Source organism: Muntiacus reevesi, chromosome 7 (assembly GCF_963930625.1).
Source record: "Muntiacus reevesi chromosome 7, mMunRee1.1, whole genome shotgun sequence".
Classification (NCBI taxonomy): domain Eukaryota; kingdom Metazoa; phylum Chordata; class Mammalia; order Artiodactyla; family Cervidae; genus Muntiacus; species Muntiacus reevesi.
Genome location: NC_089255.1, coordinates 25,796,182 through 25,821,038, shown reverse-complemented (window position 1 = coordinate 25,821,038; position 24,857 = coordinate 25,796,182). Strand labels below are relative to the sequence as shown.

Below are 24,857 nucleotides of genomic sequence, written 5' to 3'. Positions count from 1 at the left end.
ATAAATAGCTGAGAAAAGAAGAGAAGCTAAAGGCAAAGGAGAAAAGGAAAGATACACCTATATGAATGCAGAGTTCCAAAGAATAGCAAGGAGAGATAAGAAAGTCTTCCTCAGTGACCAATGCAAATAAACAGAGGAAAACAACAGAATGGGAAAGACTAGAGATCTCTTCAAGAAAAGTAGAGTTACCAAGGGGTCATTCCATGCAAAGATGGGTATAATAAAAGGACAGAAGTGGTATGTACCTAACAGAAGCAGAAGATATTAAGAAAAGGTGGCAAGAATACATAGAAGAACTGTACAAAAAATCATCATGACCCAGATAACCACGAGAGTGTGATCGATCACTCACCTAGAGCCAGATATCCTGGAATGCAAAGTCAAGTGGGCCTTAGGAAGCATCACTACGAACAAAGCAAGTGGCGGTGATGGAATTCCAGTTGAGGTATTTCAAATCCTAAAAGATGATGCTGTGAAAGTGCTGAGCTTAATATGTCAGCAAATTTGGAAAACTCAGCAGTGGCCACAGGACTGGAAAAGGTCAGTTTTCATTCCAATCCCAAAGAAAGGCAATGCCAAAGAATGTTCGAACTACCACATGATTGTGCTCATCTCACACCCTAGTAAAGTAATGCTCAAAATCCTCCAAGCCAGGCTTCACCAGTACGTGAACTGTGAACTCTTAGATGTTCAAGCTGGATTTAGAAAAGGCAGAGAAACCAGAGATCAAATTGCCAACATTCATTGAATCATTGAAAAAGCAAGAGAGTTCCAGAAAAACATCTACTATTGACTATGCGAAAGCCTTTGACGGTGTGGATTACAACAAACTGTGGAAAATTCTTAAAGAGATGAGAATACCAGACCACCTGATCTGACTTCTGAGAAATCTGTATGCAGGTCAGGAAGCAACAGTTAGAACTGGACATGCAACAAAACTGGTTCCAAATCAGGAAAGGAGTACTTCAAGGCTGTATATTGTCACCCTGCTTATTTAACTTATACGCAGAGTACATCATGAGAAATGCTGGGCCGGATGAAGCACAAGCTGGAATCAAGATTGCCGGGAGAAATATCAATAACCTCGGATATGCAGATGACACCACCCTTATGGCAGAAAGCCATAGTTCTTCTTTAGAACTAAAGAGCCTCTTGATGAAAGTGAAAGCAGAGAGTGAAAGAGTTGGTTTAAAACTCAACATTCAGAAAACTAAGACCATGGCATCTAGTCCCATCACTTCATGGCAAATAGATGGGGAAACAATGGAAACAGTGACAGACTTTATTTCTGGGGACTCCAGAATCACTGCAGATGGTTACTGCAACATGAAATTAAAAGATGTTTACTCCTTGGAAGAAAAACTATGACCAACCTAAAGAGCATATTAAAAAGCAGAGACATACTTTGCCAACAAAGGTCCATGTAGTTAAAGCTATGGTCTTTCCAGTAGTCATGAATGGATGTCAGAGTTGGACTGTAAGGAAATCTGAGTGCTGAAGAATTGATGCTTTTGAACTGTGGTGTTTGAGAAGACTCTTGAGAGTCCCTTGGACTGCAAGGAAATCCAAGCAGTCCATCCTAAAGGAGATCAATCCTGAGTGTTCCTTGGAAGGACTGATGTTGAAGCTGAAACTCTAATACTTTGGCCACCTGATGCGAAGAACTAACTCATTGGAGAAGACCCTGATGCTGGGAAAGATTGAAGGTGGGAGAAGGGGACGACAGAGGATGAGATGGTTGGATGGCATCACCAACTTGATGGACATGAGTTTGAGCAAGCTCCAGGATTTGGTGATGGACAGGGAGTCCTGGCATGCTGCAGTCCATGGGATCGCAAAGAGTCGGACTCGATTGAGTGACTAAACTGAACTGAACTGAAGGCCCCTATCCCCTTCTTCACCAGTTCTCTCCATCCTTCATTTCATTGATGAATTGTATGGTGTTCTTTGATTACTGAATTTGGTCCTCCCCCAACTCCATGCACACACACTTCCATTCCTCTCTTTGACACTGGTGGTACCCCGACAGTCCTACTGCTTTGGGTTGGGGTTCTCTCCCCATGAAGGAATGTGTGTCCTAAATCTCATTTCCATGGTGAAGGAAATGGCAACCCACTCCAGTATCCTTGCCTGGAGAATCCCACGGACAGAGGGGCCTGGTGGGCTACAGTCCACTGGGTCGTAAAGAGTCAGACACGACTGAGTGACTGAGCAGACAACAGGTGAACCTTGAAGGCATTATTATGCTAAGTGTAATAAGTCGGGCAGAGAAAGACAACTATCTTATGTTCTCACATCTGTGTGGAATTGAAAACAATAAAGTTACAGATGCAGAAAAAAAATAAATAAATAAATCTCATTTCCAGCTTCCTGCATGATTTGAGATGTTGGGTCGTTTTTTTTTTTTTTCCTTTGTCTACACCAGGTCTTAGTTGTGGTATCTGAGATTTTTTTAGTTACAGCATGTGGGATATAGTTCCCTGACCAAGGGTTGAACTCATGCCCCCTAAAGTGGGAACATGGAATCTTAGCCACTGAACCACCAGGGAAGTCCCTGAGATGTTTTAGGAAATAGGACCGACATGGGTGTACAGAGTGGGTGCTGCCTAATGTCAGACTGCCAGTATGGCTGGTGTTTCGGGGCAGATATTGAGAGTCACAGTCTTGCCTCTGTGGGCTCTCTGATTACAACCAGGTGAGTGAACCAGAGGGGAAGTTTAGAGAGATAAATCTTACCTAACCCATTGCCCAGCATAGAGCAGATGCCCAAAAATCAGTAATGACTTAAGTGGATTCAGGGAGGAGAAGCCAAAATCTGACGGAAGAGGAATTTCTGTGATGGTGGGTACTGGCCATGGGGAGAGTGGCTAGAGTCTCCAGCTAAATACATCTGAACAGGCTTATGGCTACCAGTTTGGAAGAAATGCCAACAAAACAGCAAAAACTGAAGACTAAAGAAGCCCTTTATACCTAAATTCCCAAGGACAGAAATTTCAGGGGACACACTCTGTTCCCTGTTGAATCTGGGATTTCCTTTCTCTGTTGCCAAAAGGCCTTTGAAGACTTGGTGGCCTTCTACAGAGTGCAGAAGCCACACCAAAGCGGGACCTGACATCTACCTGTCTCAACACTCGTGTTCCTTCAGGCTATACCTGTGAGCAGGACCTGTGGACAAACCCAAAGCAGGTGGGTATACAGGAACTGCCCCATTAAAGTGCCCCATTACAGACTGACAATGCTGCTTACCCTGGTCCTGCTCACTTTTCCTAACCATGCAGTCAGAGCGGCACATATGCCTTCATGAAGTCCTGTGGCTGCCCTCACAGTCATGAGTCTGGGAAGATGCCAAGGTACAGAGGCACAGATCTCAGGGGTTAGACTAGTTCACGGGTAGAGAAGCTGAGCAACAGGTTCTCTTTCTCACAAAAGCTTCCATAACAGAAGCCTACCCGTGATCCCATCAGCCTGCCCCGAGACCCTAGACCTGAGCTGGCTGGAGATGCTGTCCAGGGGCCCAATGTTCCTATTGCCCTCATCTGTGAAAATCAGCAAGACACACTTAAACTTTACTGTCAGTAAGAGGCTCAGGAAGCGAGACAGCTGGGAGGAGCCCATGATTTAGGACTCAAGGAACCATTTTAATCTCCTGGCTCCACAAACTTCCACTACTCTTGTGTAGCTCAAAGCTTTAGACATACAAGGGTTTTGTTATTTTTGGCTGTGCTGGGTCTTCATTGCTACACACTAGCTTTCTCTAGTTGCTGCAAGTGGGAGCTACTCTCTAGTTGCAGTTCACAGCCTTCTCCTTGCAGTGGCTTCTCTTGTTACCAAGAGTGGCTTCTCATGAGCTCTAGAGCATGTGAGCTTCAGTAGCTGTGGAACATGGGCCTAAGTTGCCCCATGGCATGTGGGATCTTCCCAGACTAGGGATTGATCCCATGTCCCTGCATTGGCAGATAGATTCTTAACCACTGGACCACCAGGGGATGCCCATACAGGGGTTTTACAACAGCCCAAGGTTTCCTGGTTGCTCAGACGGTAAAGCATCTGCCTACAATGTGGGAGACCCGAGTTTGATCCCTGGGTCGGGAAGATCCCCTGGAGAAGGAAATTGGCAACCCACATCAATATTCTTGCCTGGAAAATCCCATGGATGGAGAAGCCTGGTAGGCTACAGTCCATAGGGTTGCAAAGAGTCGGACACAACTGAGCGACCTCACTTTCACTTTAAAGTTTCCTAAGGAGAGAACCCCCCGCCCCCACTCCACTGAACAACATGAACTGCAGCTACAGTGCCAAAGATAGCTCTTCTTCAAAATCCATTCTACCTCATGATATTAATAAAAATTTACAAATAAATACCTGAGACTAATGTGTAATAACATACTTCAAAACTCCCTGAGCCTAGAGAAACAGATCATTCCTGTTCTCAAATACAGACAAGAATTTATCTTCTATCTTCCATCTCAAAGTTTCCACTTTAGATCTCTACCCCTAAACGCATTTCAACCCATTTATGTCTATCCTTTGTAAAAAACAAAAGAATATTTATCATCATTTCCTACTTAATAAGTAGTCAGAAACTGTCCCAAGCCCATGTGATCTCAATTTTTAAAATCTTTTTGCCCAGGTCATGTTTTATAGTCCTTTATTTCTTTGGTTTACTTTCCCACAGATTTATTCATTTATTCAGCAAATACTAATTGCAATCAAATGCTCGACCACTGAGCTACGCGTGAGTGCATGCTAAGTCGCTCAGTCATGTCCGACTCTTTGTAACCCCATGGACTGTAGCCCGCCAGGCTCCTCTGTCCATGAGATTCTCCAGGCAAGAATGAGGAGTGGACTGCCATGATTGAACCTGTGTCTCTTACGTCTCCTGCATTGGCAGGCAGGTTCTTTACCACTAGCACCACCTGAGAAGCCCACCATGGAGCTGTGAAAGTGAAAGTGAAGTCACTCAATTGTGTCCGACTCTTTGTGACCCCATGGACTGTAGCCTGCCAGGCTCCTCTGTCCGTAGGATTCTCTGGGCAAGAGTACTGGAGTGGGTTGCCATTTCCTTCTCCAGGGGATCTTCCCAACCCAGGGATCAAACTCGGGTCTCCCTCATTGCAGGCAGACGCTTTAACCTCTGAGCCACCCAGCAAATACTAATTCAATGTTCACTTATGTGCCAGACCCTATTTTAAGTACTGTGAGATGACGTGTTAATGAGTAAAATAAGATACTCCTCCTCTCAGGGAGTTTATATTCCAAGAGGACAAAGAACATAATAAAACAGGAGAGTGGACTAGAAAGCGCAAGAGGAGTACAATTTTAAGTAGGGTTGTCAGGAAGACCTTACTAAACTAAGCTGAGCCAAGACCTCTGGGAAGAGCCTCCCAGGCAGAGGGGGCAACAAGACCTTAGGGGTGGCAGACCTGCCGTGTTTAAGGAAGAAGAGACAGATGTGACCAGAGCAGAGTGAATGACAAGGTAAGTGGCAGGTAATAAGGTCAAAGCACTAATGGGGGGAAGGGTGTGGCAGGTCAGGGAGGTTCTCACAAGCCTTGAAAGGACTCTGCATTTTATTCTGAGGTGGGAAAACATGGAGGACTTTGAGAAGAGTGACATAATCTGCCTTCCACATTAACACTATTCACTCTGAATGACTGCTGTTGAGAACTGACTGTAAGAGGGAAATGGTGGACACACACAGACCAGCTCCTGAGATCATCTTGGAGATAGGTAATTCTGGCTTGGGCTAGGATGGCAGCAGTGAAGTCCAGCAGTGGATTCTGAATATATTGTGAAGGTAAAGTCAATGTGATCTGATGAACTGGAGGAGATGAAAGAGGTATCAAAGGTAATACCAATACTTTGACATGAACAACTATAAGGATGGAGTTGTCATTGACTGAAATAGCAAAGACTGCAGCAGTAAGCTGGGACAAGTTCAATTTTGTATATGTTAAATTTGAGATGCCTATTAAGCATCCAAGTAGAAATGCTGAGGGCAACTACATATTTGGGATGTAAGTCCAGATTGGAGCTAAAAAATGGGGAGCCCACCACAATGAAATGGCTTTAATGTGTAAGACTGGATGACATCACTCAAAAGTATGTATGTAAATAGGAAACAGTCCAAGGGCTGAACTCTCAAGAGCTATGGAGATTAGGAGAAACCAGCAAACGCAACTGAGGCAAACCAGAGATTATGTCCTAAAGCCAAGTAAAGACAATCTTTCTAAGAGGGTGTGCCAAATCCTGCTGCCAGCCTGCGTAAGATGAAGCAGAAGATGCCATTAGATCTTGGTTCACGCACGTCCTTGTGATCATGGTAACAGTTGGGTGCAGTCAACTTCATAGGAAACTGGTAGAGAGGAAGGGCAGATGGCTCTCTTAAGATGTTCTGCTCTAAAAGAGAGCAGAATGAATAAATCATAAAGATATATTAGTACACCACAGGGAATATAGTGTTTTACAGTAACTTTAAGTGGAGTATAATCTATAAAAATACTGAATCACTATGTTATACCTCTGAAACATAATACTGTAAGTCAACTATACTTGAATTTAAAAAATAACTACGTTTTTAAATAATTGAACAGGAAAACTGGAAGCAATTGGAAGGGGAAATGGGGTCAAGAGACTTGGGTCTCTGTTAAGATGAGAAAAATGACAGCATATCTGCATGCTGATAGGATGCTCCATGAGAAAAATGAAAATGCTGACCCTACAGGAAAGGAGATGAGCGATGTCCTTGAAAAAGCATGGAACCAGCTGTCCAAGGATTTGGAGGGGAGCCTGGGCAGTTTGTTTAGAGCAACACTTTTCAACCTTGACACTAACGACATTTAACCCGGTAATTCTGTTGTGGGGAGCTGTTCTGTGTACTGTAAGCTATACTGCAGCATCCTTGGCCTCTACCCAGTAGCACCACCTCTCGGTTGGGACAACCGAATGCCCTCTGGGAGCAAACTCAGTCCCAGCTGAGAACCACTGGTAGGCAGTGACAGTAGAGAAAAATATAAACAACAAAAATAATAAGAGGGGAAAAAAAAGATACAGTAACAGGAAAGAAAGCACAGTATATGGGTATAAATGCTGGAAGTTATGATAAGTGTAATGGTAGGAGCTTGTGAACCTTTTCACTGTCTCTGTTTTCTACCAAAAAGTGAGAATGAAGGGGATGTTGGAGATCTGAGGGGTCAGAAGGAATAAAACAGGGATCAGAAAAGTGGTAAGTGATGAATTCCCAACTTTGATGCCACAAGCAACGCAGAGTCCCCCTCCCCAAAAAAAGGAGGGCAAGTGAAAAGACTAGCAAATACTACTTCCAGCATAAAGGACCCACTGAAGTTTCATGGTAATGAATTTAAAGTCAACTTGGCTGCTTTTCCCTAGCCCTTTCAGCTGCATGGGTGTAGGCATAAAGTCAGTGAAGAGTTGAGTGTGACAAAAGCAAGAGAAGAAAAAGAGATTAGTTACTTGCAATGAGGTGTTCATGACTGGCACTTAGTTGGAGGAGGGAAGTGAAGACACGTGGAGTCAACTGGAAAAATAGGAAGTAATAGTGGGAGAGTGGGATGTTTGAGATTTGAGATATGGAGTAGCAGTAGGGCTGGAATATGACCATAGCCTGAAGTGGGAGTAGAGGACAGGATCAGTGGAGGTGCAAAGAACTGACACCAGAATGTTAGATTATCTATATGGATATTTAAAGCACCAAGATTTATGACAGATACTGTTTTAAAGCTGAGGTATGTTAGAGATGAGAGTAGTCTAAAAATAGTATGAGGAAAAATGAGGACTCCCACACTGCCTCCAGGCTGGCCTAGAGCGACAATGGGTGTGAGAGAAACCACCACCACTACAGGTGGTAGGAGAAGCTGAGTCCTCAGGAGAAACCAGGGCTCAGAGCACAGCCATGTAAAGGGAACATTCAGAGAGGATGTTGAGGATACCTGGGATTCTTGCTAATGACTGGCTGTTAATGTCAGAGATCACAAAAAGAATTTCAAGAGTTAAAGGAAGTGGGTAGACAGGGACAAAAAAGGGAGTGGAGAGTAATGGTTATTAGAGTTTAAAATATGAGAGGTGACCTGATAGTCACCACTTCTTACAGTGACTGGTATAAATAAAAGTGCATGATGAGGTTAATTCTGGGGGTTGTGGCAGGAGGACATGTACCCAGGGCTTCCCTCTGGTCTGCCAATGAAAATGTCTGTAGGCTTAAGTGTATGGAGGAGGGACAGTTTTACTTCTGAGTTATCAATTTGTATGAAATTATATCTGGCTTCAGGCTGTTTTTAGGGAAATCCTGAGTACCTACACTTCAAACAATTTAAACAAGGTGATGAATGTAAAGCAATTAACACAAGACCTGATGCTAAAACAGAACCAATGATAATAGCATTCCTAAGGGAAGCCTAGAATATCTCAGAGATTCTCCTTAATTTTAGCTCCAGAGCAGCAGCTCCCAAGGCTACCTGCAGTCCACCAGGGTGTTGCTCTGACCCCTGCCCTCCTTATTCATCGACCCATTGAAAGGATTTAACCATTGCCAAATGTGTATTCTTCCTGAACACAAGTCAATTGCCATATAAAACCAAAAATATTTTAATGCTGAGTCAATTCTTGAGGTTCAAATGATGAGACAAGGGAGCCCACAGCCTTGTCAGGATAGAGGTTAAGGCCTCGGGTCCCTTGGGCTCCACTCAGGGCATGAAATACTTCAATCCTGTTAGCTTTGTTAGTCCCTCCAGGTCACTTCTACTTCATCTGTCCGATACCTGTTTAAAAAAAAAAGGAAAAACTTGGTGGACAGTCATCCCTTACTCCATTCTTCTCTGCCCTCATGATTCTGGGTCCTCTTCCTGCTGATGATTTTTGCCTACCTCCCATGTAATGCTGTCTGTCTCCTCCCAACGGCCACTTACCTCTGTGTGATCCCAGATTCACTGAGAGGGGTCCTGTGTCCAGCCTGAAACATCTCCCACCCGGCCTGGGCTATCATGGCTCCATTGTCAATGCAGAACCTGGGAAAGAAAAGAGGTATGAAATTCATGATCTAAGGACAGAAAATCACAGCAACTGGGGGGAAAAAAGTGTGGGGGGGTGGGCGGGCATTTACCTTTCATCTGTGGCAAAAAGCCGGGCTCCACGTTCCTGGCACATGGTCTCCATCATTTCCTGTAACCTCACATTACCTACAGAGGTAGGGGTACGATTAGCTCATCTTTTAGTCATTTCTCCAGTCTAGCTATACACCTCATGTGCACTGACTTCGGAAAATGAAGTAGGTGCAAGGACTGGGAAGCACAGGACAGAAACAAAACAAGTAATTTCCCCAAATCCTTAGAGATTTAGAGTATCAGGAGCAAGATGCACATGCCCCAAAATACGAAAGAGAAGCACAGTTCAATGATACATACACCCTACACCTCCCACAATGAGGGCCTCCTGGGAGCCACAATGTGCCATGGCCCGCTCTGTGATCTCGACCAGCATTGCAAACACAGTTTCCTGTGGGGGGCAGACAAGTTGAAAACATCAGAGGCGATCTCAGTTTAGTTCTGTCTACTATATAAAAGCTCCCCCAGCTCCAGCTTTCTATCCCAGTTCTTCACTTCATTACCTGCAGGGAGAAGCACAGATCCTCGGGAGTACACTCTCCAGTGGCCAGCATCCGCTGGGCTACATCCTGTAGTTACAGGGGCAAACAGATAAAACAGGGAACTGTGGTCTGGGGATGACATGTGAGCAAAAAACGAGCACACTTGGAGGATCACTGCGTTTTACCACAATTCACCCTTACTAGTATATATTGCTCTTCACTGGCACTGAACTATATATATATAAAACCAGCAGCCTTCTTTCAAGATTCAACAATCATGAATGTTGCTCTCTCGCCTTCTGTCGCCTACCCTGGTTAATTTTTCTTCAGACTTGTCCCCGTCCAACCCTTTTTATTTTTTTTTCCCATTTCTTTGTCTGTTTCTTTTTCTGTCTCCCTCCCTCCTCCCATGCCCCATGAAACGCAAGCTCCAACTAGGCAGATTTTTGTTTTGCTCCATCTTGTATCACTATTGCCTTGAACAGCACTTGGTACACAAAAGATGTTCAAATAAGTATTTGCTAGATGAATTTATTCAGTATCTAACATAGGCCAGTACTATGCTATATGCAGAAAATACTACACTGAGCAAAACTCGCACACTTCACTAAAAAGCATGAAAGTGCCCATCTCACCTCCCCCACACTCACCTCAATAAAAGACAAGATCCCAGAGAATGAGACGTCCATCCCCTTTACAGTGTATGGCAGCTCAACTAGCTTCTTGCCTCTATGTGGGAGTGAGTATATGAGGCACTAAGCCTGTAGTCTGCTGGCTGCTCACCCTCCAAAGCCCTCCCAAAGCTCATTAATACATACACAGGGAAATCCTTGGCACCCCACCAGTCAGCCTCCTTCCGCCTTATTCCCCTTACCGCTTTGCCATTTGCTCAATGTTGTAGCCTGGACTTGGGTCATTGGAAATCTAGCAGAAGGAAAAACAGGATGAAGTCAGTCAGTTTTGCATCTGTGAAGCAAAAGAAGCTAATTTATCTTCCCTTTCCTTTTCCATGGCTCTCCCAAAATTCATTCACAACTTATATTCTCTGTAGCCTCAATGGCTTACCTTCAGCACTCGAGCAAAACGATCCAGACAATTACCCACAGCAATATCGATGGTTTCCCCAAAGATGCGGTAACGATGTTCTGAATACGCAATCACCTAAGGGTGATGAGGATGTCCATGAAACCTCAAGTCTGTAAAGAGGAGCATTTGGCTTGGGGAAGAACATAGCAGAGGATCAACATGGTCACTAGAACTTCAGTAAGCAATGGAAATAAAGTACTTTCCCAAACCCTCAACAGGTACTTTTAAATAGCGCTTATCTGAGAAGTCTATATATACCCTAAGGATTCCCAGAGTAGATTCCTAGTCTAAAGAAGGTAACCTAGGTCAGAGAAGAAGTACATTATCATTTTGGATACATTTTTCTAGCTTGGAGGTTGCTGACACCCCTTTAAAAGAAATCAAGACAGTGTGGGCTAAGGAAAGCTTTCCTTCTTGGAGGCAGGGAACCAGAATTCTTCAAGATTATCCTACGAGGGTGGTAGTATGTGGAAACCACTAAGGTAGAGTTAAAAAAGAAAAAAAACTAAAAAATCCCAGGGAATTCCCTATTCCTGGTTGCAGATGCATTTCAGTCCCTGGCAGGGGAACTATGATCCCACAAGCCACTCAGTGCAGCAACAACAAAAACAAAACCCAAAAATCCCATACTGGGTCTGACTAACTGCTCATCCAGCTCAGCACTGGCAACCAACTTCTGTCCACTCTTCATATGTGACCAACTTCTAGACAGAGAGTATTTATCACCCGCGGACACATAAGCTCCAGACTTCTGACAGTACTTCCAAAGGATCGTTAAGTTCCTTTCCCTTTCTGGTGCTGCTAGGGATTTTCTTCCATCCTGATGTAGCCCCTACTCTACTGATAAAAGGCTGGAGACAAAAGCATAAAGAAAAATTTTGCCTTTCTATTTCGGTCATCCACTCTTCCCTAGTCAATCATCTTGTTTTTCACACCTAAGCAGGCTTCAAAAGAAAAGAGGAAAAGAGAAAATTCCATCACTGCTCATTTCAAGTAAATCTTGTAAGCTTCCACTGTTACTTTTCACACCCCAAGTTCCTAACCTTGTATAATAAATATCCTTCAGGCTTCAACCAATTACTTGTTCTCTACCCATTAAAGTTCCCACGTTATTTTCATAGGAATGTGTGCTTCATCTTTAATAACTATTTCACAAAATGAACTTTTAAAATATAATCCTTTCATAAACTGGAGAGAGGAATCAAGTCTGGACAATAATCCCATCAGGTGTTAGGTGGAAAAGGAAGGCTAGAGTTCTCCAATCTCCACTTAAAAAGATCTTGTAAGGTATCCCAAACAACTCTGGCTTCATCTATAAATTTAAAACATCTTCCACCATTCATAAAATGTTTTTTAAATTACTTACGTTTTCAGTGTTAAAACAAAAAAACCCTATATATTTACCACCAGTAACTAAAACAAAACAAATGTTGTAAAGAAACAAATGAGATAGTACCCCTTAGTTTTTTTTTTTAAAAAACATTTTTCTGGCTGCACCTTGAGATGTGTGGGATCTTAGTCCCCCAACAAGGGATAGAACCCGTGCCTCTGGCATTGAAAGCAGAGTCTTAACCACTGGACTGCCAAGTGTCCCTTAGTTTTAATTGCTAACATTCACAGGAAAAATAAGCTTCAAAATAACGAAAATAAAAATCCTTATTTTGAATACTTCAATCCTTACTATTCTTTCCTTCTCTAAGTTGGAAATTCCTCATCTCTATAGCCACATATAAAGGTCATCCAGTGTTCTAGTGCATCACATTTAAACTTCAGATGAGCCCAGTTTTCCTACCACTCAGGCAGAAAGTGAAAATTGCTAGTACAGTGCCTCTGAAATTAAGAAGGAATGGTGGAGTTTTTCTGCTGCAGTCCTGAATGGTTTCTGTCAAAATGGGCAAGTTCATGAAACCTAGGAAGGTGGTGATGCCCCTGGTCAGTCATCATGAAGAACACCTATGATCTTAGTACCTTGCTAGCAGCAAGGTACAAAGTGAAAGCTACCACGGGCAAGAAGAAAATCGCCAGGAGGTCAGTCTTTTGTGAAAGTTTATAACTTGAAGTATATCACTTCAAGCCCACAAGGTACTCTGTAGGTATCCCCTTAGAAAAAAACTGTTGCCAACGAGAATGTCTTCAGAGACCCTGCTCTTAAATGTGTGGCCCAACAAGAGGTCAAGGTTAAGTCTGAGGACAGATACAAAACCAGCAAAAACAAATGATTCTTCCAGAAGCTGTGGTTTTAGATCTGTTTTGTTTCAGTTACTAAAAATACCCAAAAATCTCTGAGGAGAGAAAAAAAGAAAGAACGGTAAAGATTTCTAAATACCTGTGTATTTCCTCCACTGACATACAGCACAGTTGGGTTGGTGGCTCCCGTGATGAGGCGGCCCATCTCAATGTGACCGATACAGTGGTTAACACCCAGCAATGGCTTATTCCATAACTGGGCCACAGTACGGGCCACAACAGCCACAGAAACCAGTGGGGCACCCATGCCAGGACCTATGGGGACAGAATGGGGCTTAGAATCCTATAGGGATTGGGAAAAGCAGAGTTGAGGGAAGCGGGGGATGTGAAGGTACAGCAGATGTAGTGGTGGTATCAGAGGTGAGCTGCAGGTTATTTTGACCTAGCTGGGTTCCAGGTGTATTCTTCCACTGTTGCCCACTCTTCTAGCTATACCTTTGGTGTATGCGATGCAGTCAATATCCTCAGAGGTTAATCCAGCCTCTGTTAGTGCCTCCTGCAGCAGGTCCAGGATAACAGCTCGGTGGTGCCTGGCAGTATCACCTGGAAGGAATCCTAGGAGATGGACACAAGGCAGAGATCCTAAGAATTTTCCTATAGGAAAGCACCTAGAAGTCAAAACAGATATTTGAGTAGGGTAGGAAGAGTCCCTTCCCTTTTCCTCAAACATCCTGTCTTCAGATAATAGTCTTTTCAGCCTGTTCAGCTAAGCTAAACAGCTCTCAGAAATGCCCTTCTACATACCCAACTCCTACTCAGGACTCAATGATACCTATCTCATACTTTTTGGTGATGCCCTGTGACTCTACAAACACTGCACATAATAACATCATTGAAGTTAACACACTATATGTAACATGGAACAATTACAGCCTTATAGTTAATCGGTACTTTTCCCAGCTTAACCATGAGCATCTCAAAGCACTGCCTATTTTATCTTCATATTCTTGGTGCCAAATGCCAAGAAGCCTGAGTGCTAAACATATACATCATTTCTAACGAGTAACCTGTTACAACATTACCTCTTCAGGGTCGCTTTTCAGGTATATACAAGACTGCTGCCCTCTCCTATGGAAGGAGGTGTTTGGGGGAAAGGTAGGAAAGACACAATATAACTTAGAAATAACATTTACGGAAAGTGGTCATTGTGTCCGGTACTTTAACCCTCAAGACCGAATGATGCAGGTGTTATCATTCCCATTTTAAGAACAAGGTACAGAAGTCCAAAAACAATTACCGAATATTGCAAGGGCAGCCGATAATTAGCACATAAAAGGTGCTCAGTATAGGCTGAACAAACTCAGAAGATCCAGTTTCAAGTGCCTGTAACTCTTCTACCCATCAGCCTCGGGATAACGTGTGTTCGTGCTTAGTCTTGTCCAACTCTTTGCGACCCCATGGACTGTAGTCCACTAGGCTCCTCCGTCCATAGGATTCTCCAGGCAAGAATACTGGAGTGGGTTGCCATTCCGTTCCCCAGAGGATCTTCTCGACCCACGGATCGAACTCAAGTCTCCTGCACTGCAGGCAGATTCTTTACCACTAAGCCACCTGGGAAGCCCTTTTACCGTCACATAATCTCAGAGACTAGGATCAAAACTTATGAGGCACAACGCGTACTCTTCACCAGCAGTTAGCAAGATGGCAGGGGATGCCCTGCGTAAAGTGCGCCACGAGTTATAAATCCCCAAGTCCTCACCTGTGCCGGGAGGCGTGACGTAAGTCCGCCTCGGGTTCGCCAGTACTTTGCCATCCCGTACCACTCCCACGCCAATCTTGTTGGCGCTGCCTTCAAAACCCAGCACCGCCGGCATGGCTCGGAGCTAGTACTGGAGCCACGGAGCCCTCACCAGTCCGCGCTAGGACGCAAACTCCGCGTCGCAGAGTAGAAGGATGAGGCTAAGCAGCCGCGCCAGCCAAAACAACAGCTACCAAAAAATTCCCGTAGATAGCGCGCCAGCGCCAGTCCCAAACTCTGTCGTTACGACGACCCATCAAGACCCCTTCGAGGGCCTGTCCTCCTAACTGCCGGGAACGCTGATCCGGCGTCTACTCCTTAAATTCCTATCCGTTCCTCTGCTTCTCTCCCATGGTCCAGCCCAGCCTTTTCCATTGATTTCGTTCTCTCTTACACAACTTTGGGATCTCTAGTCACGGTGGCAGAAAGAGTTGTGAATCTGGCATATTGATAAACAGTCCAAGAATGGAGGGTGGGGCCTTCAGTGTCCCCGAGTCCAGGAGAAGGGCGGGAAGCTTTCAGTCACGTGGTACAACTAGACCAATGACCCGTATTCCTCCGCCCCTGGAAGAGCATTTCAGATCACGTGACCACTCCAGTTACCCACGTGGGGCACAGCGTGCTCCATTCTTTGTGCTGGGTTAAGGAGGAGCCAGACAGGGACCGAAGCAGGTCAGCTAAAGGGTTTGTGTTGTTTTGCCTATCTTAGCCGCTTCTCTGGACGTCTGATCCGCAAGGCCAGGTCGGGACACTCAATTAAGTCCCTCCGCCGGAGGGTGGATCTCGCGAGAAGTGTATAAGACACGATGAAAATGATCTAGTCTTGGGGGTGAGGGGCTGAAAGGCTGATGGTGCATGGAGGCGGGGAAAGAATTCAGAGATAATACAGTTTGAAAGGCGGCACTTGGTACGTGGGCGTTGAGGGTGGAGTCTTCTGCTCTAGCTGGTTTCACGACTTCTTTGCACTTGTAGGCAACGCGATCAGAATACTGCTTCAGTGGGCCAAGTGGAACTGGTGCAGAAGGGCGTACATTACAGTGATGCCGAAACGTGGGAAAAAGGGAGCGGTGGTCGAAGACGCGGAAGAGCCCAAGGCTGGTAAGAGAATAGAATGGGCCCCTCTCCCTAGAGGCAGCGATGGGGATGTCTAGTATTACCTAGCTGAACGGAAGTACGGACCGTTGAACGGAAAGTCCAGACCGACACCGACAGTATTCTCATTTGTGAAGAAGTCGCGGCAGCTGCAGGCTCTTAGTGGGTCTGTAGTTAACTCTGGATCAAAGTTGGATGCCGCCAACTTATATCCCATTCTGTATTACTTATCTTATAGAGCCAGAGGCGAAGAAGAGTAAGGCAGGAGCGAAAAAGAACGAAAAAGAGGCCGTAGGAGAGGGCGCAGCTCTGTATGAAGACCCCCCAGATCAGAAAACCTCACCCAGTGGCAAATCAGCCACACTCAAGATCTGCTCGTGGAATGTGGATGGGCTTCGAGCCTGGATTAAGAAGAAAGGTTTAGATGTGAGTGGAATTAAGGGGGTGCAGAGGCTGAGCTTGGGATTTAACCATCTTTTTCAATCTTAGTCCCTAGCACGATAGTTTTCTTGTGGGAAAGGTACTAGGTTTTCACCAAAAAACCTTGTTTTTCAAATGACATTTCAACAGTTCCACTGCCATTTTCTTATTTATAATGTCCTCATCTCTTCCCTGGCATGTTGGGAAAACCTCCTTACTGGACTTGCTCCATTTTATTCCCTGCATAGCCAATATTTAAATAACTACTGCTTAAAAATTTTAGCTGGCCTATGGGGAAAAAAACAAGAATTTCTCAGTGTTGCAGGTAACACTCTTCTTGCCTCTCTGCCCTTCATTTATAAGTTTTAATACTATGCTGCTAGACGTTATTTCTGCAGAGACGGTGTCTCATCTGTATATTTCTAGTACTTAGCATATAGATTTTTCAGTAAATGGCTGCTGAATTGATGATACTTTTTCTACATTTAATTTCACTGACAGTGGGTAAAGGAAGAAGCCCCAGACATCCTGTGCCTCCAAGAGACCAAATGTTCAGAGAACAAACTACCAGTTGAACTTCAAGAACTGTCTGGACTATCCCATCAGTACTGGTCAGCTCCTTCAGACAAGGAAGGGTACAGTGGTGTGGGCCTCCTCTCCCGCCAGTGCCCACTCAAAGTCTCTTACGGCATTGGTGAGACCCTGTTGATTTTCTAAAGCCCAGTGCTTCCAAACTAATTGCTGGTATCCCAGTCCAGCCCCAGTTCTTGATTCTTTTATTCTCTCCTTTCCCTTTTCTTAAAACTTCTTTTTGCTAATTGTTCCATCATTTCTATAGGTGAGGAAGAACATGATCAGGAAGGCCGAGTGATTGTGGCTGAATATGATGCATTTGTGCTGGTGACAGCCTATGTGCCTAATGCAGGCCGAGGTCTGGTGCGCCTGGAGTATCGCCAGCGCTGGGATGAAGCCTTTCGCAAATTCCTGAAGGGTCTGGCATCCCGCAAGCCCCTTGTGCTATGTGGGGACCTCAACGTGGCTCATGAAGAAATTGACCTTCGCAACCCAAAGGGAAATAAAAAGAATGCTGGCTTCACTCCACAAGAGCGGCAGGGCTTCGGGGAATTGCTGCAGGCTGTGCCACTCACTGACAGTTTCCGGCACCTCTACCCCAACACGGCCTATGCCTACACTTTTTGGACCTATATGATGAATGCGAGATCCAAAAACGTTGGTTGGCGCCTTGATTATTTTTTGTTATCTCAGTCTCTGTTGCCTGCATTGTGTGACAGTAAAATCCGTTCCAAGGCTCTGGGCAGTGACCACTGTCCCATTACCCTATACCTAGCTCTGTGACACCTCTTCCAAATCACGTTGAGCCTAGGAAATAAGCCCACCAAGCTAGCTTTAAAATTCTTATCCCCAGACTTCTTTTAATAACTGCTATCTAGAGAAATCCGCGTTGTATTTCCCCTCTAAGCTGTGAATCCTTTAACCAGGCTTCTAATAACAGATGTAAGTTCTCAAGGGGGGTGTTTGTGTAGGGGTTGTGCTTTTTTCTTTTTCTTTTTTTACATTAAACAAAAGCTACTGATATTTCCTCTGCACTGTCCCTGTGAAAATAAAGAGCCATAGTTTCAGCTTTGGTGGTGGTGTATTCTATGCCTTCATGGGGCTACAAATTCCCCTCATCCTTTCATACACACAGATTAACAACGGGAAAAGAATAGAGTCATGACCTTATTTATTTACAAGCACAGAATGACTCCCTAACCTCTCCCATGACAGAGCAACCCTATCCAGCCCAGTTAAATAACCGCAACTGGGGCGTGAGGTTGAAAAGGAGGAATTATGGGAAATACAGGACTAGGGGGCCATACCCCACATTAAATAGTTATATACATCAGTTCCTGTGGTTCTGTACAGAGCAGCGGCTGACCCCACCCCCACAGGACACAGAATGGGGGGAGAGGAGACTGAGGGTGCTGAGACCAGAGCCAGCCCCTGGTGAAGTGCAATAGCAGCAGCAAGGTCCTAATGGTGCACAAGAGGGAGGGAGACCCCCCAGGGCTACCCACCCCAACCCTGCCCTGGAATGTGTAAGGGACAGGAATGGCTCTCAGGGAGCATATAGGAAGGACAAGGCTAGAACTGTCTTTTAGGACCCAGGTTTAGGGGCAACTTCTCGCCTACTTCACCCTAAACACAGCAACTGTTGGAGGAAAGCAGATGGCCAGTGGTGGTCTTACCTATCCCTCCAAACCTAGGTGAGGGCCTGCCTGGTTCCTTCCTACCTCTCCCCAGGGAAAAGGAAGGCAGCTGCTTGGCTCCCCTTAGAGAAGCCCAGAGAGCCTTTTACCACGGCTCCCCTTATAGTGTCACTGTCCCCACCAGGGAGGGGCCAGGCACAGTCTGTGGGTCGTCGTGGGGCTCAGGAGAAGTTCTGGACAGGGTGGCTGACCTTCATACAGGCCCAATAGAGAGCCCGGCCCAAACACAGCACTGCCAACAGGATGACAAAGGCCCAGGCTGCATAGATGCCTCCATATCGCCGTGCATGCTTCCATGTGCCAAACTGAAGAAGATAAAGAGAACAACAATGGGGTTACTGTTGATCTCTCACCACTTTCCAAGAAACCTAGTAACAGTAACAAGCAACTCAAGCCTCAGTTTCTGTCCCCTATCCACATGTGGCCACCTTCAGGGACCTTTCAAAAGGCCCAGTTGTCCAACTCCCTTCTGCTAGGCAGGAAGACACTCAAACAATCCCAGACACCTGTCAGTTTTTCTTCATGTCTGACAACTTCCTAATAGCAACTGAATCTAAGTCACTTCTCTGTTCTATCCTCGGCATAAAGAAGATAGCTGTTTTTAACTCTGATAACACTGAAGACTTTATCAGTCTCCTTCAAATGTAGGTCATCTTGTTTGTTAAAACAAGACAAACAAAACCCCCCTCAGTTTCACTTCTTTTTAGGATAGCTATTTCCCCAATCTTAGCCTTAGGAGATGAGGCTGCAGAATGAAAGGGGCTGGATCAAGGTTTACTCACAGCAAGGCCAGTGGCAGTGACTGCCAAGAGTAAGCCAAGCAAGAAGCAGCAGATACATCTCTTTCGTGGATATCTGCGCCCAATAGATGACCTGTGGGGAGGCAAACAGAAATGGATACTTGGAATGGCCTTGTAGATTTTACCCTATTCATTATCCAGCTCAAGGATGCTGCTCCCTAATCACTCACACTTTCCTGCAGTGAGGGCAACGGGCCAAGGTTCGGTCTGTGAACTCTGTCCACTATGGAGAAAGGAAAAGGGAGACACCAATTAATAGTAGAAGCAGGGTCATTTTCAGTGAGAGCCCTGGGGCAGTGGGAGGTGGGAAAATGGTTCCTCATAGAACAGACCTTTTCAGGATTCATTATCATAACTCAGAAATACATTCATGACTACATTTCCACTCCCGCCCCTCCCTACCCCCAGCCTCCTAATACTTCCCCTCACCAGAAAAGTATTCTTGCAATGTCCACAGATGACCCTGACACCCACAGGTTGTGGTTCTGGACTCAAAGGTCCTGGATGCACAGGCCCCAGGTTGATGATTCTTTTGCTGTATAGGAGAAAACGACTATGTTTAGAAAGTTTTTAATCCTAAGGATCCCTACATTATTCCTCCCTCACATCCCCTACTCCCTGCCGTTAGAAGTCCCTCTGCTTCTCTGCATTGGAGAAGGAAATGGCAACCCACTCCAGCATTCTTGCCTGGAGAATTCCAGGGACAGCAGAGCCTGGTGGGCTGCCGTCTGTGGGGTTGCACAGAGTCAGACACGACTGAAGCGACTTGGCAGCAGCTTCTTCTCTGCACTGCCAGCCCTACCCCAGAGAATACTTGTGGGAAAAGCAGTGCTTAAATGTAAGGTCTCTAATGTCCCTTTTACCTCAGGATAATTCACCCAGTCTCTGAGACTTTCCATCTTCCTAAAGATGGAGTAGTCTTTTATCCTAACCTTTTTACTGAGACAAGAAAGATAGCTATAATGTTCTAGAGACACAGCAGCCCTTAGCTTTTTCTCCTAAGTAAACACCAGGCCCTCTCATCTTTACATTCTCTGTAAACATTCATCCTTCTTAGGCTTTCCAATTTTCCCCACTAATGCCCTTCCCCAAATTATTCCTCCTCACCAGTAGGGCCGAGGGCAGGCAATCCGCTGGGAAGTCACTTTGCAGATAAGGAGACAGTTGCAGGGACATCGAACATATTTTTTCCCTGGGGGTGCATTCTTGATTGGCTAGAGAATAATGGGGACATCAGTAAGCAAATCTCTAATTCCAATCCCTGTTCTCCCAAAAACACCTTCTGAGAAGAGATCAGAGAGAGAAAATCTTAGCCAGGACGCAGAAATGAAAGGCATATAACATGAGATTTACAAGCTAAAACTAAGCTTAAGTATAAAGACAGGTATGAAGATGAGGAATGGTACATATTAGCCTGGTGAGTGGCTTCTGGGGAAATGGTGTGTGAGACTCCTGGAACTGAAACCTGGGTTTCATGAAAGGTCCTTGGCCAATGCCTGAAGGTCTGGGTCTAGAATCAAGGGACTAGAAAGAGGATCCAGAAAACAGGGCCCGTTTCATAGATGTGTGTAACTCACAGTGGCTTCATTGCAGACGCCACATTTGACTACATGCTGATGCATCTTGCCTTCCACGTTGATGAGAGACTGGCAGACTCGGCAGGTGATCATGGGAGCACTCCCACTGTCCGGGCTGGTCAAAGGTGAATAGGGGGGTGGGTCTTCCCCAGGCAACACGGCCGGGTGTCCCTCGGGGAACGGGGGAAATGCTGGACAGGAAGGAAAAAAGAAGGGCTGGCATTACTTGAAGACACCCCCACTGATGCTACACGCAGTAAGGCAACTGTTTCTGGTCCTCAACCCTTCTGACAAGCTCAGCGTGATTGTTATGATCAGTGCTTCCATCAGACCCCTCAGAGCTCCCTTCTGCTCCCAAGCTGCGGTCTCGATTGCAGAGAGAAGGAAGCCTCACCCAGTCACAGGTGCAACAGCCCCGCACCTGGCGCTTGGGCCCCGCCTCCGCCCTCGGCCCCGCCCCCTCCGCCTGTCAGAGTACCCCTGGGAACACCTCGGACCCCGCCCCGGCTTACCCTGGGGCGGGGCATGTTTACCGGCTCCGTACGGTGGTGCGGAGGGGGTCAGGCCTCCCCCGGGCCCAGCCCCACTCCCGCCCGGCCCCACTAATCCGTTTCCACCGGCGCCACCGTCGATGGGCTCGGAGAGCAGGGGGGATCGCTCTCCATCTGCCGCCATGACCGCCACCGCCGCCTCCCACTTCGGCCAAAGATACGGCTCTTTTCGCCTCCGCCGTCACCGCAGCCACCGCCGCCGCCGCCGCTACCGGGTCCCCAGGGCGCCTGCGCGCCGCGCGCCCAGCTCGCCCCGCAACCAGTGGCCTGCCCCGCCCCGTTCCGCCCCGCAGCACGTGATAGGCTATCCCCGCCCTGCCGTGCTGTTATTGGCGGAGACTTAGCGATTTCTGGTCCTGTGAAGGCAGCTCTTGTTTTCCATTGGGAAGCTTGGCGCCAACGTCAACTGTCACATGACTTTCAGGACGCCGCTGGGCCTGCAAAAACTGCACGTGACGAGAAGTTCTTCGAACCATTGGAAGCGTGGCCCATCGCGCTACCTCCAGACCAGGAGGTGGGGCAGGGCTGCTTCAGCTCACTGGTCACGTGTTTCAGGAAGCCGCCTGTGATCTGTTGGTACCCCCAGAGCCGGCGCACAATCATTGCTCTTCATTGGTCCGAAGACACCACTAAAAGACTTTTCTACTCTTTGCGGTTATGGTTGGCCTCTCATTGGCTGGAGGATTCCCTTCCTGGGCCTGCGATCTTGGGGCGCAACTTTATTGGCCCGAACTTAGCCCCAGAACCTGGGGGCGTGGCTCAAAGAGAGGCGGTGAACGCCTGAGGAAGAGAGCGCTGTTGTGAGCACCGAGAGTAGAAAGGATAGGCAACAGTTAGCCGCTCTACTCGAAGGAATACCTCTGAAAAGTCAGAGTGAAGATATGCCAGGAAGAAATGGATTAAAACGGTAAGATGTTTACCCTAGTCTTCCTCGCTGAAGTCACCTCGAACAGGACACAAGACCGGCTTCTCCAGAAAGCTGCCTTGCAGAATCCACCCTTCTAGCGTCACCGGTTAAATTGTGAAATTTTCTTTACATGAATCTGTTTCTGTCACTACAGGGGTGTCTCATCGTTTTACTCGGTTTTCTGGCCCCCAGTTGTAAACATATATGCGTGATAAGAGTGTTTTGACTGAGTTACCAATCAAGTCCAAGGATATTTTTGTTCGTGTTTGGCGTAGAGACAGTCTTTAGACTTGTCTCAACTTCACCACCAGCCACGAGACTGCTAACAGAGTTTATTCTAACAAGCATAGGAAAAGATCTTAAGCAGCTCCTGTGTTAAAACATACAGCCAATCCACCTAGCCATTCTCCTGTTCATCCATAGTCATCCAACCTCTACTTGCATAGCAAATAAGACTACTTTTCAAATCTATCAAGGTCATCCATTTCTGTCTGGGTAGCCAGACAGAAATGAAATGTGTAGAGTCCCCTCCTGTGGCTTAAAGGAACTTTTTGTTTCAACTTTGTTGAGGATTCAAGGTTCTTTCTGTTGTGGGTAGAGCAGGTACAGATGGACAAAGTTATTATGCAATTATTTAGAAGGATTTCCTTAATCATATGAATGCAGGGTGAGTAGACTGTTACTCTGGGATTGATGGTGGATGATAGAGTAAAAGTGAGTCACCTTAAAGAGAATTTGTTTCACAATGTAACTCATTTCCTTTAGTTAACCAAGTGCGGAATGGAAAGACCTCATTGTCATAGAAGGGAGTACCCAGAGATCAAAGGAAGTTGGTTCAGCTCATACTCTTGGGAAATAGCTGACTGCTTTGAACAGGAACATTTTAGCAGATCTGTTAACCATAGGGGCTCCTTGACAGAGAATAATTCTCAATGGCTTCCTTTCCCTGAAGAAACCCTCAGGTGAGGGTTTTACCTTATCCTTTTCAAGAAACCAAAGCAGAACCCTAAGGGTCTCTCAGTAACCTCTAAACCCAACCTTTGGGGACCAGCTTTCTTCAACCTCATGTGGTTGTTACAACACATGAATTACAACATTTTACAACACATGAACCACACTTCAATTTCCCCCATTTCATAACCCAAAGTGTGGCTGTCTTAAATGGATGAAGCAACAAGAAATTGAAAAACTCAACTCTGAGGACGATGACTGGTTTAGCTAGAAGCCTCTCTATTGAACCTAACATTGAGGAAAGTGAAGCCTGCCCCAGATACTTAATCATAAAAAAAACTGCTGCTTTTCTAGCACTTGTAGCTGCTAAAGGAGCTGGAGACTTCACCTGAATTCTGATTGTTAGACACAGCTTTCCCAGGCCAGGTAGGGCCCACAGACAATTCAGAACTAATGAACCCCTGAATACAAAATGGAGAGGAGGTTGTAGCTCCCCAGGGGAACAGATGAGTCTGCTGTTCTTTCTGTTGTTTTTGGGCATACAGATGTTCAAGTGTTTGCTCTAGAGTGTAGTAGGGTTCATTACTTGCACCTTGGTTACACATCATTCCACAATCTGTTCTTTTGTGACTCTTCTCACCCTCACCAAAGCCATATTTGATGTTCATTTCATCTAGTTTTATAAAAATGTGGGAGAGTTGGAGAATTGGATACAGTACCGAGGATCCTAGAGGATGGTTGAGTAGAATGGCTTTTTTATTTTTTTAGTAGTTTGGCCTCTTGGTGATGTTTTCATCATAGGTTAAATATAGAAATATGTCATAGAGAAGTAAATGAAGAGGTGAGTGTTAACCACTAAGAAGAATATTCTTTCTGACTGATATATGAGTCACTGAAGGAGAGGTATGATGCAATAATCCTTGTGTGTTTCATGTTACAGATCTCTTTTAATGCTAGACTAGCCTCTACCCACATAAGTGTGAGAGAGGGTTAAGGGAAGTACAGTGGTTCTCTAAGTGCTCTCATTTGAAAGTGCCTTGTAATAAATTCCTTTGGGACCTGATTTCCAAGACTTCCTTGGAAGGAACTGTTACGTACTTGGCAAATGGACTCATTACTGACTACATACAGTTCCAGGCATAGTACTTTAAAAGAAATCTAAGATCAGTAAATTGTCTCACCCTGAGTGACATTACAACCTGGCAGTGGTCAGAAGAGACATATCCAGAAGGGCCCTAAAAGAAGTAGGAAAAATTCCTATCAGTGTGAAGGTGAGGAATCCCTCTTCTGGTCTTCCGTTGTCCCTTGCTGCATAATAAGTGGCACCCAAACAAAATGATATGTGCTGAACAGTTCTTTCACTGGTCTCACCTGGGCTCATTCATGAAAAGAACTGAATGGTCCAAGATGACTCTTCACATGTCTGGCAATTGTATATACTAGTTCAGCTAGCTTCCTTATAGCAGGTGGAACTTAGGGTGATGGTCCAAGAGGGTGCGAGGAGAAGATGCAAGACATTTTTAGGCCTAGGCTGCAGCACTGGTATAACTTCATTCCTACCTCATTCTAGGTCATAGCAAGTCGTCAGGGCTGCCCAGCTTCAAGGTGTGGCGGAAA

The 24,857-nt window shown here is 45.6% G+C and overlaps 3 protein-coding genes across 8 annotated transcripts; 1 reads left to right on the top strand and 2 right to left on the bottom strand.

Annotated features, from left to right (window-relative positions):
* Positions 1-8,580: 8,580 nt before the first annotated feature.
* OSGEP (O-sialoglycoprotein endopeptidase) lies at positions 8,581-15,132 on the bottom strand. Of its 2 annotated transcripts, none has more exons than XM_065941367.1 (11): positions 14,634-15,132; positions 13,371-13,489; positions 13,014-13,091; positions 10,667-10,762; positions 10,476-10,525; positions 10,252-10,330; positions 9,623-9,688; positions 9,420-9,510; positions 9,119-9,194; positions 8,925-9,023; positions 8,581-8,777 (listed from the first exon to the last, which is right to left on the bottom strand). In XM_065941367.1, exons 1-11 carry the CDS (start codon positions 14,746-14,748, stop codon positions 8,738-8,740), a joined length of 909 nt encoding a protein of 302 aa, XP_065797439.1. In that variant the 5' UTR covers positions 14,749-15,132; the 3' UTR covers positions 8,581-8,737. The 2 variants fall into 2 exon arrangements, with proteins under 2 accessions (XP_065797439.1, XP_065797438.1); XM_065941366.1 differs by having other exon boundaries at positions 13,014-13,189; positions 13,370-13,489; positions 14,634-15,131.
* Positions 15,133-15,263: 131 nt separating this feature from the next.
* Positions 15,264-17,824, top strand: APEX1 (apurinic/apyrimidinic endodeoxyribonuclease 1). Of its 4 annotated transcripts, none has more exons than XM_065940530.1 (5): positions 15,264-15,344; positions 15,645-15,770; positions 16,003-16,190; positions 16,686-16,878; positions 17,023-17,824. In XM_065940530.1, the coding sequence occupies exons 2-5, from the start codon at positions 15,713-15,715 to the stop codon at positions 17,538-17,540; spliced, it is 957 nt and encodes a 318-aa protein (XP_065796602.1). In that variant the 5' UTR covers positions 15,264-15,344; positions 15,645-15,712; the 3' UTR covers positions 17,541-17,824. The 4 variants fall into 4 exon arrangements, with proteins under 4 accessions (XP_065796602.1, XP_065796605.1, XP_065796603.1 ...); XM_065940533.1 differs by having other exon boundaries at positions 15,338-15,356; XM_065940531.1 differs by lacking the exon at positions 15,264-15,344 and adding an exon at positions 15,396-15,414.
* An 87-nt stretch (positions 17,825-17,911) lies between these two features.
* Positions 17,912-21,631, bottom strand: PIP4P1 (phosphatidylinositol-4,5-bisphosphate 4-phosphatase 1). Of its 2 annotated transcripts, none has more exons than XM_065940752.1 (7): positions 21,344-21,631; positions 20,832-21,022; positions 20,362-20,468; positions 19,684-19,789; positions 19,425-19,477; positions 19,237-19,327; positions 17,912-18,759 (listed from the first exon to the last, which is right to left on the bottom strand). In XM_065940752.1, the coding sequence occupies exons 1-7, from the start codon at positions 21,504-21,506 to the stop codon at positions 18,616-18,618; spliced, it is 855 nt and encodes a 284-aa protein (XP_065796824.1). In that variant the 5' UTR covers positions 21,507-21,631; the 3' UTR covers positions 17,912-18,615. The 2 variants fall into 2 exon arrangements, with proteins under 2 accessions (XP_065796824.1, XP_065796825.1); XM_065940753.1 differs by having other exon boundaries at positions 21,365-21,631.
* Positions 21,632-24,857: the final 3,226 nt, after the last annotated feature.